Source organism: Taudactylus pleione, unplaced genomic scaffold, assembly GCF_031769625.1.
Source record: "Taudactylus pleione unplaced genomic scaffold, aTauple2 ptg000016l, whole genome shotgun sequence".
NCBI lineage: Eukaryota > Metazoa > Chordata > Amphibia > Anura > Myobatrachidae > Taudactylus > Taudactylus pleione.
Genome location: NW_028284418.1, coordinates 30,732,063 through 30,746,328, shown reverse-complemented (window position 1 = coordinate 30,746,328; position 14,266 = coordinate 30,732,063). Strand labels below are relative to the sequence as shown.

Genomic DNA, 14,266 nt, shown 5'->3' with positions numbered 1-14,266 from the left:
ATGTAGAATTTCACCGATCCTGTGACGGATCCCAGAACATGGATGGCCGCCGGTCAGCATTTCTGATCCCATCGCTACATCTCGACGATGCAGATGTATGGGGGCCTTACGCCCAATAACTCCTAGATCTTATTCCACAGCGCTGCCATTTCTATTCCTTTGCTCATCCAATTTGCAGCTTACACAGGGTGAAGGCAGCTACTTTGTGGGCTGAATTAATGCACAAGAAAAGGAGTTGCCCAAGAGCTAGTGACATCACTTGATGACCAACATTCATGATGCCCACACTTTCTTAAAATAGTTTGATAGGGGGTTGGGTCAGGGTAGTGGAGAAAGAAAATATAACCAAGAGCAAGCTCTCTAGTCCTGTACAGAGGGAAAACACAAAACCATATCTGGCATATGGAATAAATAATGCAAAGACTACTATTAATAGTGTTCCCGCTAGACTGCGGGCGTTTTGATACTTGGCGGCCAGAAATGTCTACTTTACGTTAGTCGCCTTTCACACATTATGCGCCACGCATGTAGCTACTTCGGACGTTGCATACCATGTTTTGTGATTCACATGCATGTGCAATCGCCGTGATATCGGGAGGTGCATCCGACTGAGATCCCCCTGGATCTGCGCTCAGGAATGTATAGCCAGCAATTTGCCAGCTTCCTATATTATAGAATGATTCATATTTTGTGAATGATCACATATGATGTAATTAATACAATTAATTGGTTGCCACCCCCAGGCTGCCTTGTGACCAACTTTGGAGCAGTTATATTTTTCTGTGTTTTAGTATCATTTTAGGTTATACTGTATTTTAATGCAGATATCAATAGATGCAAGAATTCTATTCTCTAATGACATCCATTTAGAGTCAGCATTTTCTTCTAAATATTTCACCATGTCATTTATTAGAAACCCTTCCATTGTGGTAATATACTGAATCTACAGTGGGGTCTTTGATCATTATATTTGTATAATAGAATCTGGTGCAGTGGATGAAGACCCCATTTTACACTCAAAACTACCTTTTCCTTCCCTGACCTCTGATCCCCACTGTCAGGTTTGGGTCTCTTCCTGCTTCTCTCCGAGTCCCAGCATTTTCTCAAATTTAACAAGTTCAAAACTGAACTCACCCCCCCCCCTCCGCCTCCCAATCTTGCCATCTACAATAATTGCCTGCTGGCCATTCCAAAAGTCTGCTGCATGGGGGGTTCCGTCTATCATTCATCCCACACATTCAGTATAGATCTCATTCATGCCATTTCCAACTCCAAAACATCTCTAAGATCAGGAACTCTCTCACCCCTGATCACTGTAGAGATGACGACTAAGGAAGTGGAATATCTCCTGACACTGCTGATTCTGTGTCTCATAAGGAGAAAGTGTGTGCGGGGGCAGGTAACATAGCCTTCTACTCCTATGACATGGGAATTCAAGAAGCGCAGCTCTGAGCTGCAGTATAACACACTGACACGGAACCTACAGCTAGAAGCTAATGTGCCCTCTAGGAATAACCAGGAAACACCCTCTTGTATGGGATGACATGATGGAAACAGCGTGCAATTGCAGATTATTGCCCTTTGAACCCTGCAGCAGTAACAGTGTACAAAATGCATCTTATATAGATCATTATATCAAACAAAGAGAAAGAAAACGAGCTGACAAGGTTCTGTGCAATTACAACAAAAAAATGTAGGAGTCTGAACTGAAATAAAAAATGATTCACATAAATCACACAAAAATTATAATATACGCATTTAGCAATATCGATAGCTGTACTGACAAAATTTAAAAAAAAAAAAAAAATAGACTTACTTGTGGAGTATAAAATTCAGGGTTCCAATACAAAATAGCAAATAAATATCTATTAAATCCAAAAGACCACACTTCGATACAGTTTATGTTGTATCCAGGTCTAAGAAACTTTAATTCTGCAGCAGGTGGAATACGGGATGCCAGCGGTCAAATTCCCGACTCCAGCATCCCAACAAGGTTAGGATACAGACACCTGTTGATAGGTAACCTACCCCTAACCCATATCAAACATATAAAATGCAAGATAGAGACCAGCACACCACTGATCTGTTGCAAAATGATTTGTAATATAAAGTATTCAATAAATAAAGTGCTTAGCATGTTTAGCAGCAGATGAAGACAAATATAAATAAAACAGGCATGTTACTTATCAGTCATTTCAAAAGCAGCCATATCAATCAAGGTAGTGACTGGCCCGACGGCCGTTTCGGTGGTCACAAACCCCTTTCTCAAGGACCCACAACATAATCAAACAAATGCCCCTAAATAAGGAGATGGCGCCAACACAGGTAATCAGCATACACATCTTACCATACAGCTGATGACAAAACCCAGACCCAGTGAATCCTCATAGTGGATAATTATCCTCCACCCTGTGTCCATACTCCAACAGGAGTCCGGTCCGGCTGAGCGCGCAGGAACTCATACTCCCGCCGGCCGGAATGTGACTCATCATCCACATGGTGTTTCACGCTACAGGAAGTGCATGGTCCTCCAGCATCATGGGCACCAAAACCAGCATGCATTGTGGCGCCCGGGGAGGTTACTGTGTCAACCCATAAATAACAGAAGGTATATAGCGTAGATAAATGAACTATTGTTATAAATCCACTGTCCTCCAACATATCAGTCAGAGAAACAGATATGTATCGCAAACGTAATGTTATTACCGGTCCCAGCGTCCGGGGACAACAAGTAAACAATATAAGGTGTATGCCGAAATGTGCCTGTCAGGCACCACCTTCTCTCACAATGTACATCACAGGAACAAACAGAGAACAAGAAGTATAGCAAAAGGGCAGCATTAGCATACAGAACGTTTACCAGAGGGAAAATTAATCCTATCCCATCAAAGCCAACAATGCAGCCTATACACAAGATAATATAGTTATTTCTAGGAAAGAGTAATTTAGCCAACATCAAATCTAAAATTCCTAGAGACAGGGCAGAGAAGGGGTTTTAGAGTGACATAATTACATGATCTACTTTGTCCATCGCTGCAACAGTAGTGCCTGCCGGACAGGTTACCATTAGACAAACGCTGCTGAAGAGTGAATCTAAATCAATGATTGGAAATTTGATTGTGCCTGAAATGTGTCTCACTTGAGTCTGTATTAAGCAATAAAATGCTTGACTGTCATGCTGTCTGTCAGGCTACACAAGCCTTATTATGAATGGTATGATACAATTGTAGCACTGTGCTATTACACGAATACAAGTATAATAATAAACTCTCTAAAAGTTATACCCAGTAGTGATTATTAGGTAAACCTACTTGTTAACATCTAACCAGCCAATCATGCGTATAAACATGGTCAAGAGGTTCAGCTGTTTTTCAAACCAAACACCAAAATGGGGAAAAAATGTGATCCAAGTAACTTGGACTGTAGGGGTTTCAATCAGAATGTTGACAGTACATTTGTGTGTTATCTTTAGGTTTATGCTAAAACAAACAAAAAACCCCAATGTCGACATACTGGGGTTGACTTGTTAAATGTAGAGATTAGGAACATGTTGACATTTTAACCATGTCGACATTTATGAAATGTTGACCTTTTCCCCTGCCGACTAAATGGCCATGTCGACAGTTGACTGGTTACAGCAGCAGCAGACTACTCTACTTTCTGCATGTCACAAAGCAAATGTCATCTCCAGCTGGTTCCGTGAACATGACAAAAAGCTCTGAACTACAATAGCCAGTCCCTACATTGAAATCCAAAAAATTATTTTTATGATGTATTGGAAAGGGAGCGGTTTAGCATGTAATTTGCAGCAATGACCTATGCTATTGTGTCAACATGGATGAGACTATCTAAGGAATGCTTCCAGCACCTGGTTGAATCCATGACACAAAGAGCTTAGGGCAAATGGAGGTCCTACCCACCACTAAAAAAGGGACAAGAGAGGAGGATATAAGAGCCTTGGTGGAATTTTTTATTTGAAGTTACGAGCATAGTATCGGTATAATACATAAAAGGAGTAGCGAGGGAGGGACAGAAATGAAGGGACTACCTGTTCAAGGTAAGAACAGGAGTCATGTTAAGTATGTGCAATTGTGAGAAGCAATAAGCAGTCTGCTCTGCAGTAGATGTAGCTGGAATGACGACCACCTGAGCTAATGTGCAGATGTTAAGGTATTATACTTAACCTTTATATATGAAGAAGATCTTTTAGAGGACATATATTATAATACTTATGATATGTAGATCCATTCTCAATACATTACACCTTGGATATTCCACCCATTTATGTTGGATGAATGAGAAGAAATACTGCTTTTAAAGTTAGGAATGTTTTCACTATGAATATTTTTGTACTCCTAATATTTCAAGTTAAGTTTCATATTTGTATAAGGTTTGAGTAAAAAAAAATATCAGCCACTGTAAGAATTTACATTTACACCTTTGTAAGTCAACATTTACATTATCCTGGTTTATCTAGGAAAGAGTTCAGGGCAATAGGGAGCTCTTGCTGTAATTACATCTATTACTACTGCATTCAACCTTTATATTACAACGCCTTGCACTCATCATTCAGAATGGTAAATGAGATACACATAGTACTTCCATTACAGACCTACCAAACAATGTTTTTTTCCCTAGTATAGATCATCATGTTAAGTTCTATCTATAGAAGTGGATGAGTTAACTTACTGAAAGCATGCTAAAAATACCTTGTGATACTATGTCTTAGTAATGTGTTCTATTTACCACTCAAGTTAAAATACAAACAGCTTATATAAAAATGCAACTTCAAGAACATCGTAATACTAAATGTATAATCCCATCGAAATAATGGAATTTAAGACATGTAAAATGGTATGAACTCTTGTTAGCTTGTCAAGCTTAATAAGTGTCTCCTGCTAGCATCAGTAAGGGGTTCTCCATTTCAAGAATGAAAGAACATTTACATGAACAGTACAACCTGGCTTCAGCAACAGTCATTTCAATTAAGTTCAAGTATGATAAATGTGATAAATGATAAACCTTTTACAGATAAGGTATGAGAACCGAAGCAAAGGGCATATTAGGACAACGTATGGGCAATGCAGTAGATCACATGACCAGCACCCGAATTGGCCATTATTATTTCACTCCACCTGTACACAGACATCTAGAATGCTTCTGTATTAAGGGAGGAGTATCATAAATGTGCTAAGTATGACAAATCAAAGGGCAAAAACGCTATGCAGCAATATATAACCATGTATAAATAAACATTTGAGCAATAACTCACCATTCTGTTGAAGAGGAAATCCTCCCTGACCTGGCTGCATTGAAGGTGGTGGTCCCGGAAGACCTGCCATTGGAGGACCTGCCATTGGAGGACCTGGTAGAACACCAGAAATACCTGGTTGGGATGGAGTAGATGGAACATTATTTGGTTGAGTTAATGGGGGTCCGGATAGAGACTGTCCTGGTATTGTGGGACCTTGCAATGATGTTGGTGGGGGGCCTCCTGAAATAGAAGGTGGATAGTTTGAACCTGGTGCACCAGTTTGAGTAGGGAACCCTTGTGGTCCAGTAAAATGTTGAGTTGGAGGTGCTTGAGTTTGTGGCATGCTGGTAGGAGGAATTCCTTGTGACAAATTCATAGCAGTAAGACCTTGATTACTGGAATAGGGCGTATAAGCTCCAGGTCCTGAGGCAGGAAAACTTCCAGAGGATGGTGGATGGGAAGTCTGAGAACCTACAAGAACACAAGGCGTCACCAAGTTTTCCAGAAACCTGTTGCAAAAACATGTAGTACCTAATTTGTATCTCTCTAGTATCACCATTCTCACCTATCTCCTTTAGAATGTAAGCTCTGACAAGTAGGGCAATCCCTCCTATAACTCACCTATCTATGAAAATATACATATACAGGTAATTATGATTTCGCTTTTAATTATGCATAGGTTTGCTTGTGACCATGTTATTTTGTCTACCTTTTGTACGGTGCTGTAGAACTTTATGGTACACTATAAATAAATGCTAATAATATAACGTAATTCTAAGAGTTACCATCACAAAGAAGTCTTGAATTATGGAAAAGTCCTACTACTATACTATGTACTGGCCAAAAAGGGGAAAGAAGGATTAATACAGTCTAAAAGTGTAATGCTGAATGACTAGCAAAATGTAACACCGTAAACTACAAAGCTAAGAACATTTGTCAATGGCGTTCTTACCAAAGCCTTGGGGCGTTTGCATTGGAGCTGATGTAGGCCCGCCACTAATATGCATCCTAATCATTTGGTTATTTAGTTGCTGGGTACTGGTTGAGGATGGAGGGTATTGCTGAAAGTTAGATGCTTGCGGAACAGCTCCCGTTTGCATGTAAGGTTGGGGCACTGGCGCTCTGTGCAGAGAAGAAAAATCAAACAAATATTAGGCTTTTTGTTTTCTGTCGCCCAAAATATTGAGGGTATGATGTAACACACATTTTTAAGATCTAATATGCGACATCTCATAATCCACCTAAACACATATTCTAGATCAAAGCACATAAGGGGTATACTGAGCAATCCAGATTAAGATAAAGGACCATAAAGTTTAGCTGTGAAAACAGCATTGATAAATTAGGTTCATTTTTTCACTTTTGTGCTAGTGCATATACACAGGAAAAAAAATATTTTTGATACAATTTCAGAACTCATTTACAGATGTGTCCACATACATCTTATTTCCTTGCGCGTTAAACAGCCCTTCTAGTCGCTCCATGCCGTGACGTTATTCTGTAGAGCGCAGCATCTTTTAGTGCGACTTTTTACCTTCAAATGCATCTTATTCACAAAGCGAATAGGACCACAAAGCAGCTTCTGCGAATAAGACACATTTGAAGGTAACATGTAGCATGAAAAGACACTCCGCGCTACTGAGCCACAGGGTGCTCACGCATTAGGTTTAACGCGACTTGTAGTGCATGGAAAAAAGATGTATGTGAACACATCTGTAGATCGATAGTGATCAACTACACAAGTCCACTTGCCAATGTTCCAATATTAAAATGATGTATGTATTATAAAGAGGTTTGCATACCTCTGCATCTGGGTATTTAGTGATGCTGGTCCATTCTGCATGTCACCTTGGCCATACTGACTGTACTGTAGATGCTCTGGAGGAAGCGATGTTCCTGGTACAGTTGGGGCTCCTGTTGTGGGTGGAGATCTCAGGGGACCTGAGAAACACAATATAAATGGTTGTACAGTGTAATAACAACTAAAGTGATCTTCACAAGAGTCAGACTTAATAACAAGAGAGATCCCTATGGAGTTTGTTGATTAACCCTTGCTGTTTGAAGCATTACAATGAAAACACTTCTTACTGCTCAGTATCATAGTAAAGGAACATACAAGGCCAATCTCACGGCACAAGGGATCTCTATGAAAACTACATTACACAGCTGCAAAGTACAATCATTTTTAAAAAGTGCTTCTCACTACAAAACAAAACTGATAGGTGACATTCAGTGGTCCAGCTCCATGACGTACTTGCCCTTCCTTAATGTTCATTCTAGCACCCTGCACCTGTCACAACCTGTGCAGTTCATCTTTCCTGCCCGGGGTGTCACTCTCTGCTCTGCTGCTTTTAGCACACTCAGCTGATGCAAAATAACCACTAAGATTGAGACCAGAGTGTGCTAGAAGCACCAGAGCAGAGAGCGACACCATGCAGGAATGAGTAACTGCACGGGTTGCAACAGGTGCAGGGTGCTAGAATTAACACTATTTCCTAGTTCACATAAGGCCATGAATGCCAATTTTAACCATTTTCTATTAATTTTAAAACAAACCCAGCCAGTCTACTAAAGAACACTATCTAAGCTATAGAAAATAGGAGACATTTACCTATATAGTGAGAGGTAACAGGAGAAGAAGTGCCAGAGGTGAAAGAATCAGGAGACCCTTTCTGAGGGAATCCTGAATTAGAGGAGAAACCTAGGAATACAAATAGGAAGACAGACATAAGATAGGAAAATAAATTCAAGGCTTCTAGAATAACTATTAGATAACTCATATGGTAAACGTCTTTTTATTAACGCATATAATTAGTGACTATTGTCATTGAAGAAACAAAAACAAGTAGGCTATACAAACATAAGGTGATGGTGTCTGAAAGTCATGGAAAGGGGTCTGCGCTCTACACACGAGGAAGCAGAGTTGTATATGTTATATAGGTGCGTGTTTTAAACAGGATACGTTCAGTATCCCGGCACAGGGGATGCCGGCGCTCAGAATACTGGCGCCGAATTCCCGACATCTGTCAGAATACCAGCGTCGGCATCTCAAATGTAAGTAGCGGAATTGGGGGGAGGATTATGGTTAGGCACTATGGGGGGGATGTTAGGTTCAGGCATCAGGGAGGGAGGGTTAGGGAGAGGTGGAGGGTTAGTATACCTACCGACAGGTGTCGGTATCCTAACCTTGTCGGGATTCCCGGCGCTGGGATTTTGACCGCTGGGATCCCAAGCGCCGGTTATCCTGTACCCATCCAGTTTTAAACTATAATTAAGGTTGGGAAAAAAGTGTAACCTATGAAAGTGATGGAAATTATTGTTGTGATAAATGGGCGCTGCTCAAACATAATAAAAGACACAATCACCCAGATCCTGCCTGTCTCTGATCCCACAGGACATAAACTAGATGCACTACAAAACCCATCTGAACTGTAATACCTTGTGAAGGGACATGCTGTGGATAACCTTGCACAGGCCCATTATACCCAGGATAGTGAGGGCCTCCTGGCATTGGCTGTCCCCCATAGACAGGCTGTTGGTACCCTCCAGGTTGGGGCTGCATGTAAGGTGTAGCTAAATGAGGTTGCTGGTTTACGTTCATCTTGTGTGCATCCCCAAACTGGACCGACCTGCATTCAAAAATACAAACAATGGTGTTAAACATCAAATTGAAATTATTATAACAAATATTGGTCATTTCACTACTTTGGGGGGGAATTAAATGTTGTGGCGCGCCTGATTGTCTAAACTGATGAGGCAATATTCAATTGCTTCACGTGTTCGCGCATGTCAAGCTCAAATAGCCTGGATTTAGCAGTGTAAAGCGGCCAAACCCATCTAAAGTCAATAATATGATAACAAGGTAATAACTTTTTTTTGTAATGGGGCACAAAATATTTTCCCAGCAGGAACAATAAACATTCAATCACAGTAGCATTACCCGAATAAGAGCCACTTTATAGAGACATTTTGAAAATGTAAGTGTTACAGTAATGCAGAATGCTAATACTTCTCCAACTCAATGCGGACTATACAAACTGAATTCTATAGTGTTTCAAAGGCATCGATCTTATATTAGTTAAGAGCACTGTTCATTATGTGCATCAACCTTTCCCGTAATCAGTCACACATGCAGTCAAGTATGTTAGTTCACAAATGCTGCTCCTGTCATTTTCACACCTGTTATTGAAACACTGTTTCCCAAGTAATTCTTACTTATGAAATCCTGCAAACTGTTCTATTACTTCTTAAAATGGCTCTCTGTATGGACATACTTACAGGGATTTTTAGCCTCTGTTTAGACTGAAGGCTACTTCTGCAACTTAAGACTGGACCCACTTCCAGCTATTCTATCAGAACCGGCATTCTTGTTACAGAGCAGTTAATATATAGAGTAGGTCAGATACTAAAAGAAGTTATATTGATTTGCAAACTACTTTCTAAATAGTTTCATGTCTTCCCATTTTAACGGTGTTCGGCTTTAGACTTGTAAAAAGTATGCAAACATGTTTAATCAATATATATACATCTCATATAGATAAACCAAGTACTCTCGCAGCAATGTGTTAGGGCTTGGACAATGACACTTTGGTTTCTGAATAAGGAAGCCTGTCACAAAGAAGCCCGAAGTCTAGATTCAGAGACCATCTCCAGCATGACGCAGTGATAGATGCATTGTCTGCTCAGACTCTCGCTTTGTAATGCAAACAATAAATTATTATTTTACCAACATTTTCTTCAACCACAAAGTAACAATTGACAAGTAAATATACTCTATGCATTTCTAGATTTTTTTGCTCTCATTTCTGACTCACTAAAATACTCATTAAGCTCCCAGTATTGCAGTGTTACTTTTATTTACCTACAGTGAGTTATTTATTTTTGAAAATTTACTACAAAACATCTTTGGGTCAATAGGGTGGAAAGGTGGGCAAATACATAAATTTCTCTCAAATCATTATTTAAGCAAGGTAATAACCATATTTCTCCAAGGTACCCACAGTGTCGCCTTTTACTGTACTTTGTCATTGATGGCTCAGCTTTTTTTTTTTTTAATTTACAATTATCTAATACATTGTCTGATTAGGGACAAATGAGTTTTGTGTGACAATAGAGCACCTAATAATTACTGGATGCAGATGAACCCTGCAACACTACAGAGAAACAAATGACAGCAGAATGATGTCTCTAGTGACAGAAATAAAGGCAACACTTTGTTCTGTTTAACATATACAGTTATAGGGCCCCATTTATCAACGAGTTTTATCACTCACGAGTGATAAAACTCGCTACATATGATAATAGTGCTCCAGCCAATCAGCTCCCAACTGTCATCTGTTTGAAAAATGATAGTTGGGAGCTGATTGGCTGGAGCACCATTTATCATATACATAGCGAGTTTTATCAATGAGGCCCATAGTAACTTTCAAAGCATCCAGTCATCTTGTGAGAAATGCATGACCAATTAATATGAATATAATGCAGGAGAAGGAAGTCTGGGCCTGATTCAGACCCGCTCGCGAGCGCTGAGCGCTCACAAGCAGGTCGATGGTGCCCTAGTGCGCATGCACACGACGGAGGTTGCTCCGTCGTGCGCATGCGCGAGACCCGGCTAGCGATGGGGAAGCCGTCGCTCCGGGTCTCGCACCAAAGGGGGCGTGCTAACAATGGTGAGTGACAGCAAGCCCCCTTTGGTGGGCGTGGCTGCCAGACAGGCGTTCCCATGGGAACGCCTACCGTCTGGGTCCGGCCCCACTGACATCACTAGTGATGTCAGTGGGAGTGATTTTGGCTCTGATAGACTCAGAAAGAGGCAAAACGTCATCTTGCACGGACGAACATCATCATTCCTGGACTTTTGTCCAGGAATGATGATGTTCGTCCATGCAAGATGACGTTTTGCCTCTTTCTGAGTTCCGTTTTTTTTGGAGGGAAAAATCCGAACTCCACGTGCAAACTCAAACCTATCCGAGCCTGCACATCCCTAATATCAATGGCTATATATGTTTGTCAGTACTGTTAATGTCTGTATATAGGATGTAGGTCAGTGTGTATATGTATGTAGAGTATGTATATAAGAGGAAAAAAAAAATGTATGTATGTATGTATATATATATATATATATATATATATACACACACACACATACATACACTTAGCATACTATCCCTTTAAACCAGGACACGAGGATCTGCGGCTGATTAAAACCAGGTGAAATGCAGACTAAGGGGGCCTATCCATTACCCAACTTTGTGAACAATCCGACCAAAACCAGGAGGTTTTGGTCGCATTGTTCACAAAGTCAGGTAATGGATAGCCGGCAAGGACCAGCGATACACGTGCACGCTGGGTCCTTGCCGTCCCCGACTAGCTACTGAACATGCCAGTCAACCTGACGACGCTCGTCAGGTCGGCATGTTCAGAGATAGGAGGTCAGGCTCCTTCACTGAATGCCGTTCAGTGCGGGCACTGCACCTCGGCGACCTGTAGGTATGAATGCTAGACGTTCAGCCTTCCAGGTCGCCTAGTGGATAGGCCCCTTAAATCAGCCAGCCAGCCAGCCACAGAACCTGTGTATATAATGTGTCCTTGTTTAAAGGGATAGTATGGTAAGTCTCTTTAGGGTGCGCGTCAGCGCCCGTGTGTGTAGGGTGAACGTCAGCGCCCGTGTGTGTAGGGTGAACGTCAGCGCCCGTGTGTGTAGGGTGAACGTCAGCGCCCGTGTGTGTAGGGTGAACGTCAGCGCCCGTGTGTGTAGGGTGAACGTCAGCGCCCGTGTGTGTAGGGTGAACGTAAGTGCTCGGGTGTATAGGGTATATGTCAGTGCTCGGTTGTATAGGGTATATGTCAGTGCCCATGTGTATAGGGTATATGTCAGTGCCCGGGTGTATAGGATGAATATAAGTGCACAGGGGAGTAGTCGCAAATGTCACCACGGGCCTGAGCGCTATGCCCAGCCCCGGCCTCCTGACCGTAGGAGTGTCGGTACGGACACCTAGCTAAATACCGGGCTAGATGAGCCTTCAGCCTCACAGACACTGGAGCTCGGGTCCTGGTCACAGCAGTCACCGGCTCCCAGGTCCCCGAACCCTACCAGCACAACTCACCTCCTCCCGTTCCGGCTCCTTCTTTCACTTCCCCGTCCGCTTCCAAACAGCGTCGTCTCCAGTTCCTACCGGAAATGATGTCGGAGCTCTCGCCCACAGGAGGAGTCCGGCTTCTCAGCTTCTGCCACGTTTCCCCTTCGCCCAGGCACCTAGGAAAGCGGCTTCAAGGTGAGCAATGCGCAAATGCAGGACCCAGCAACAGCCGAAAGTCACAGCGCGTGCGTAAGAGCCAGGCTGGCCATCTTTGATTCTGGCATTGCCAATATTGTGGCTATGGTCTAAACCAGGGATGGGGAACCTCAGGCCCCCTGAATCATTTTGTATGGCCCTCTGAGCTTTTTTTCTGCTAGCCTCGTCTAGCTAGCTGTGTGTCTAGAATGGCACCCTGCTGCCAGAATCTATGCTGCAGTGCCGCCTGGAACGTTAGGACGCTTCAGACGATCACACCACTGCCCTTACAGCTACCCAGAACATCCTCAGGATGCTCCGGGCATTGCTGTAATCACCAGCGATTGTGGCCCCACCCAAGTGTGACGTGTCACGGAGGGGGTATGGCCTGCAATAATGTTATATATATATAAAAATGGCCCCTGGCAGAAAAAAGGTCCCCCACCCCTGGTCTAAACAACACGTAGTAATTTGTTAACTGCACAAGGAACAAAACTATGTGAGTTTTACTTTCTCTAAAACAAGTATTCCATTGTTACATATTATCAGCATGAATTATTATATTTAATGTGACACTCATTATATTTCCCTATGACCTTATTTTCATTATATTTCCATATCCTTATTGATTTCCCCACTGATCCTTCTTACTCTAAACTCCTTTACCTTGCATCATGGGGGGGAATTCAATTCAGTGCGATGTTGAATAGCTGTGGGATGGAGCTCCCGCAGTTATTCAATACACTGTGCTGTTTGGGTGCGCTAAGGATTTCTCCTCGCATCCCCCTGGGGATGCGAGGAGAAATCCGACCAAAGTGCCGGGCGCGCAGCTGTTTTTCTGCTTAGCGCGGCACTAACAGCCACACGCCCGGCTCTTTGGTCAGAGAATGCCGGTTAACGTGCCTTAACACTCTTGTTAAGGTGCGATAGGCGCAATAACCGGCATTCTCTGACCACACAGTGCGGTGTATTGAATAGCTGCGGGAGCTCCTTCCCTCGGCTATTCAACAACGCGTTGAATTGAATCCCCCCATGGTTAGATCCCTGACCCCTATGCGACTGCACTCCCTTGATCTGGTTTTCGCTCACCATTGTGTTATCTCGAGCATAATCAATTCCTAATTCCCTCTAATTTACCATAATTTGCTTTCCTTTAACCTATCCCTTGCTTCTTTTCCTCCTGTTTCTCCCGAGGCTATCATGACCAAGCATAACTCTGAAGCATACTTAACTACTTTTGAAAGAGCATTTCAGGAAGATTGTGAAAGCAAAACTTATGAGCTGTCATTAAAGTGGGCGTGTACTACTACATCTGTTCCCGGTGGAACGAGATAAGGTTCTTGGATACAGAAGGTTAATTGAGCCACACAAACCAGTATCTTGAAAAAATATATAATTTATTACAACAGATAACAAGATATGGAAGAATAATAGTTACTTAGCTTCGGAATATAAGATGGTTACACGATCCAGGAGCCTCCTCTCAGAATAGAGCTGGAACGAACAATATCCTGGCCACCAGCTGCAGTCTCTGGTCCAGGCATAGGGCAGGCCACTGGCAGCTTCTTTGTTCTTTGCTTATATAGCATCCTACTTGTCATACCCATCTAACTCTTACTAATATGGGCATAAACCTACTTCAAACTACTTTATTGGTTAACTACTGATAAGGACTTTCTAAAACTTAACGCAAGTGTACATCGCAGTAGACAACGCCTTGTGGATTTATGGCCTGTCT

At 42.2% G+C, this 14,266-nt stretch overlaps 1 protein-coding gene across 5 annotated transcripts in view; it reads right to left on the bottom strand.

Annotated features, from left to right (window-relative positions):
• SEC24C (SEC24 homolog C, COPII component) overlaps positions 1 to 12,512 on the bottom strand; it is a 51,934-nt gene extending 39,422 nt beyond the window's left edge. Inside the window, exons 1-6 of one of the 5 annotated variants that reach the window (XM_088475476.1) lie at positions 12,361 to 12,512; positions 8,693 to 8,883; positions 7,866 to 7,955; positions 7,057 to 7,195; positions 6,207 to 6,376; positions 5,273 to 5,725 (exon numbers count right to left, since the gene is read on the bottom strand). In XM_088475476.1, the coding sequence (XP_088331602.1) occupies positions 5,273 to 5,725; positions 6,207 to 6,376; positions 7,057 to 7,195; positions 7,866 to 7,955; positions 8,693 to 8,855 (1,015 nt within the window). In that variant the 5' untranslated portion in view covers positions 8,856 to 8,883; positions 12,361 to 12,512. The other 4 variants (XM_088475493.1, XM_088475484.1, XM_088475503.1 and 1 more) reach the window with 4 other exon arrangements.
• Between the last annotated feature and the right edge of the window lie 1,754 nt (positions 12,513 to 14,266).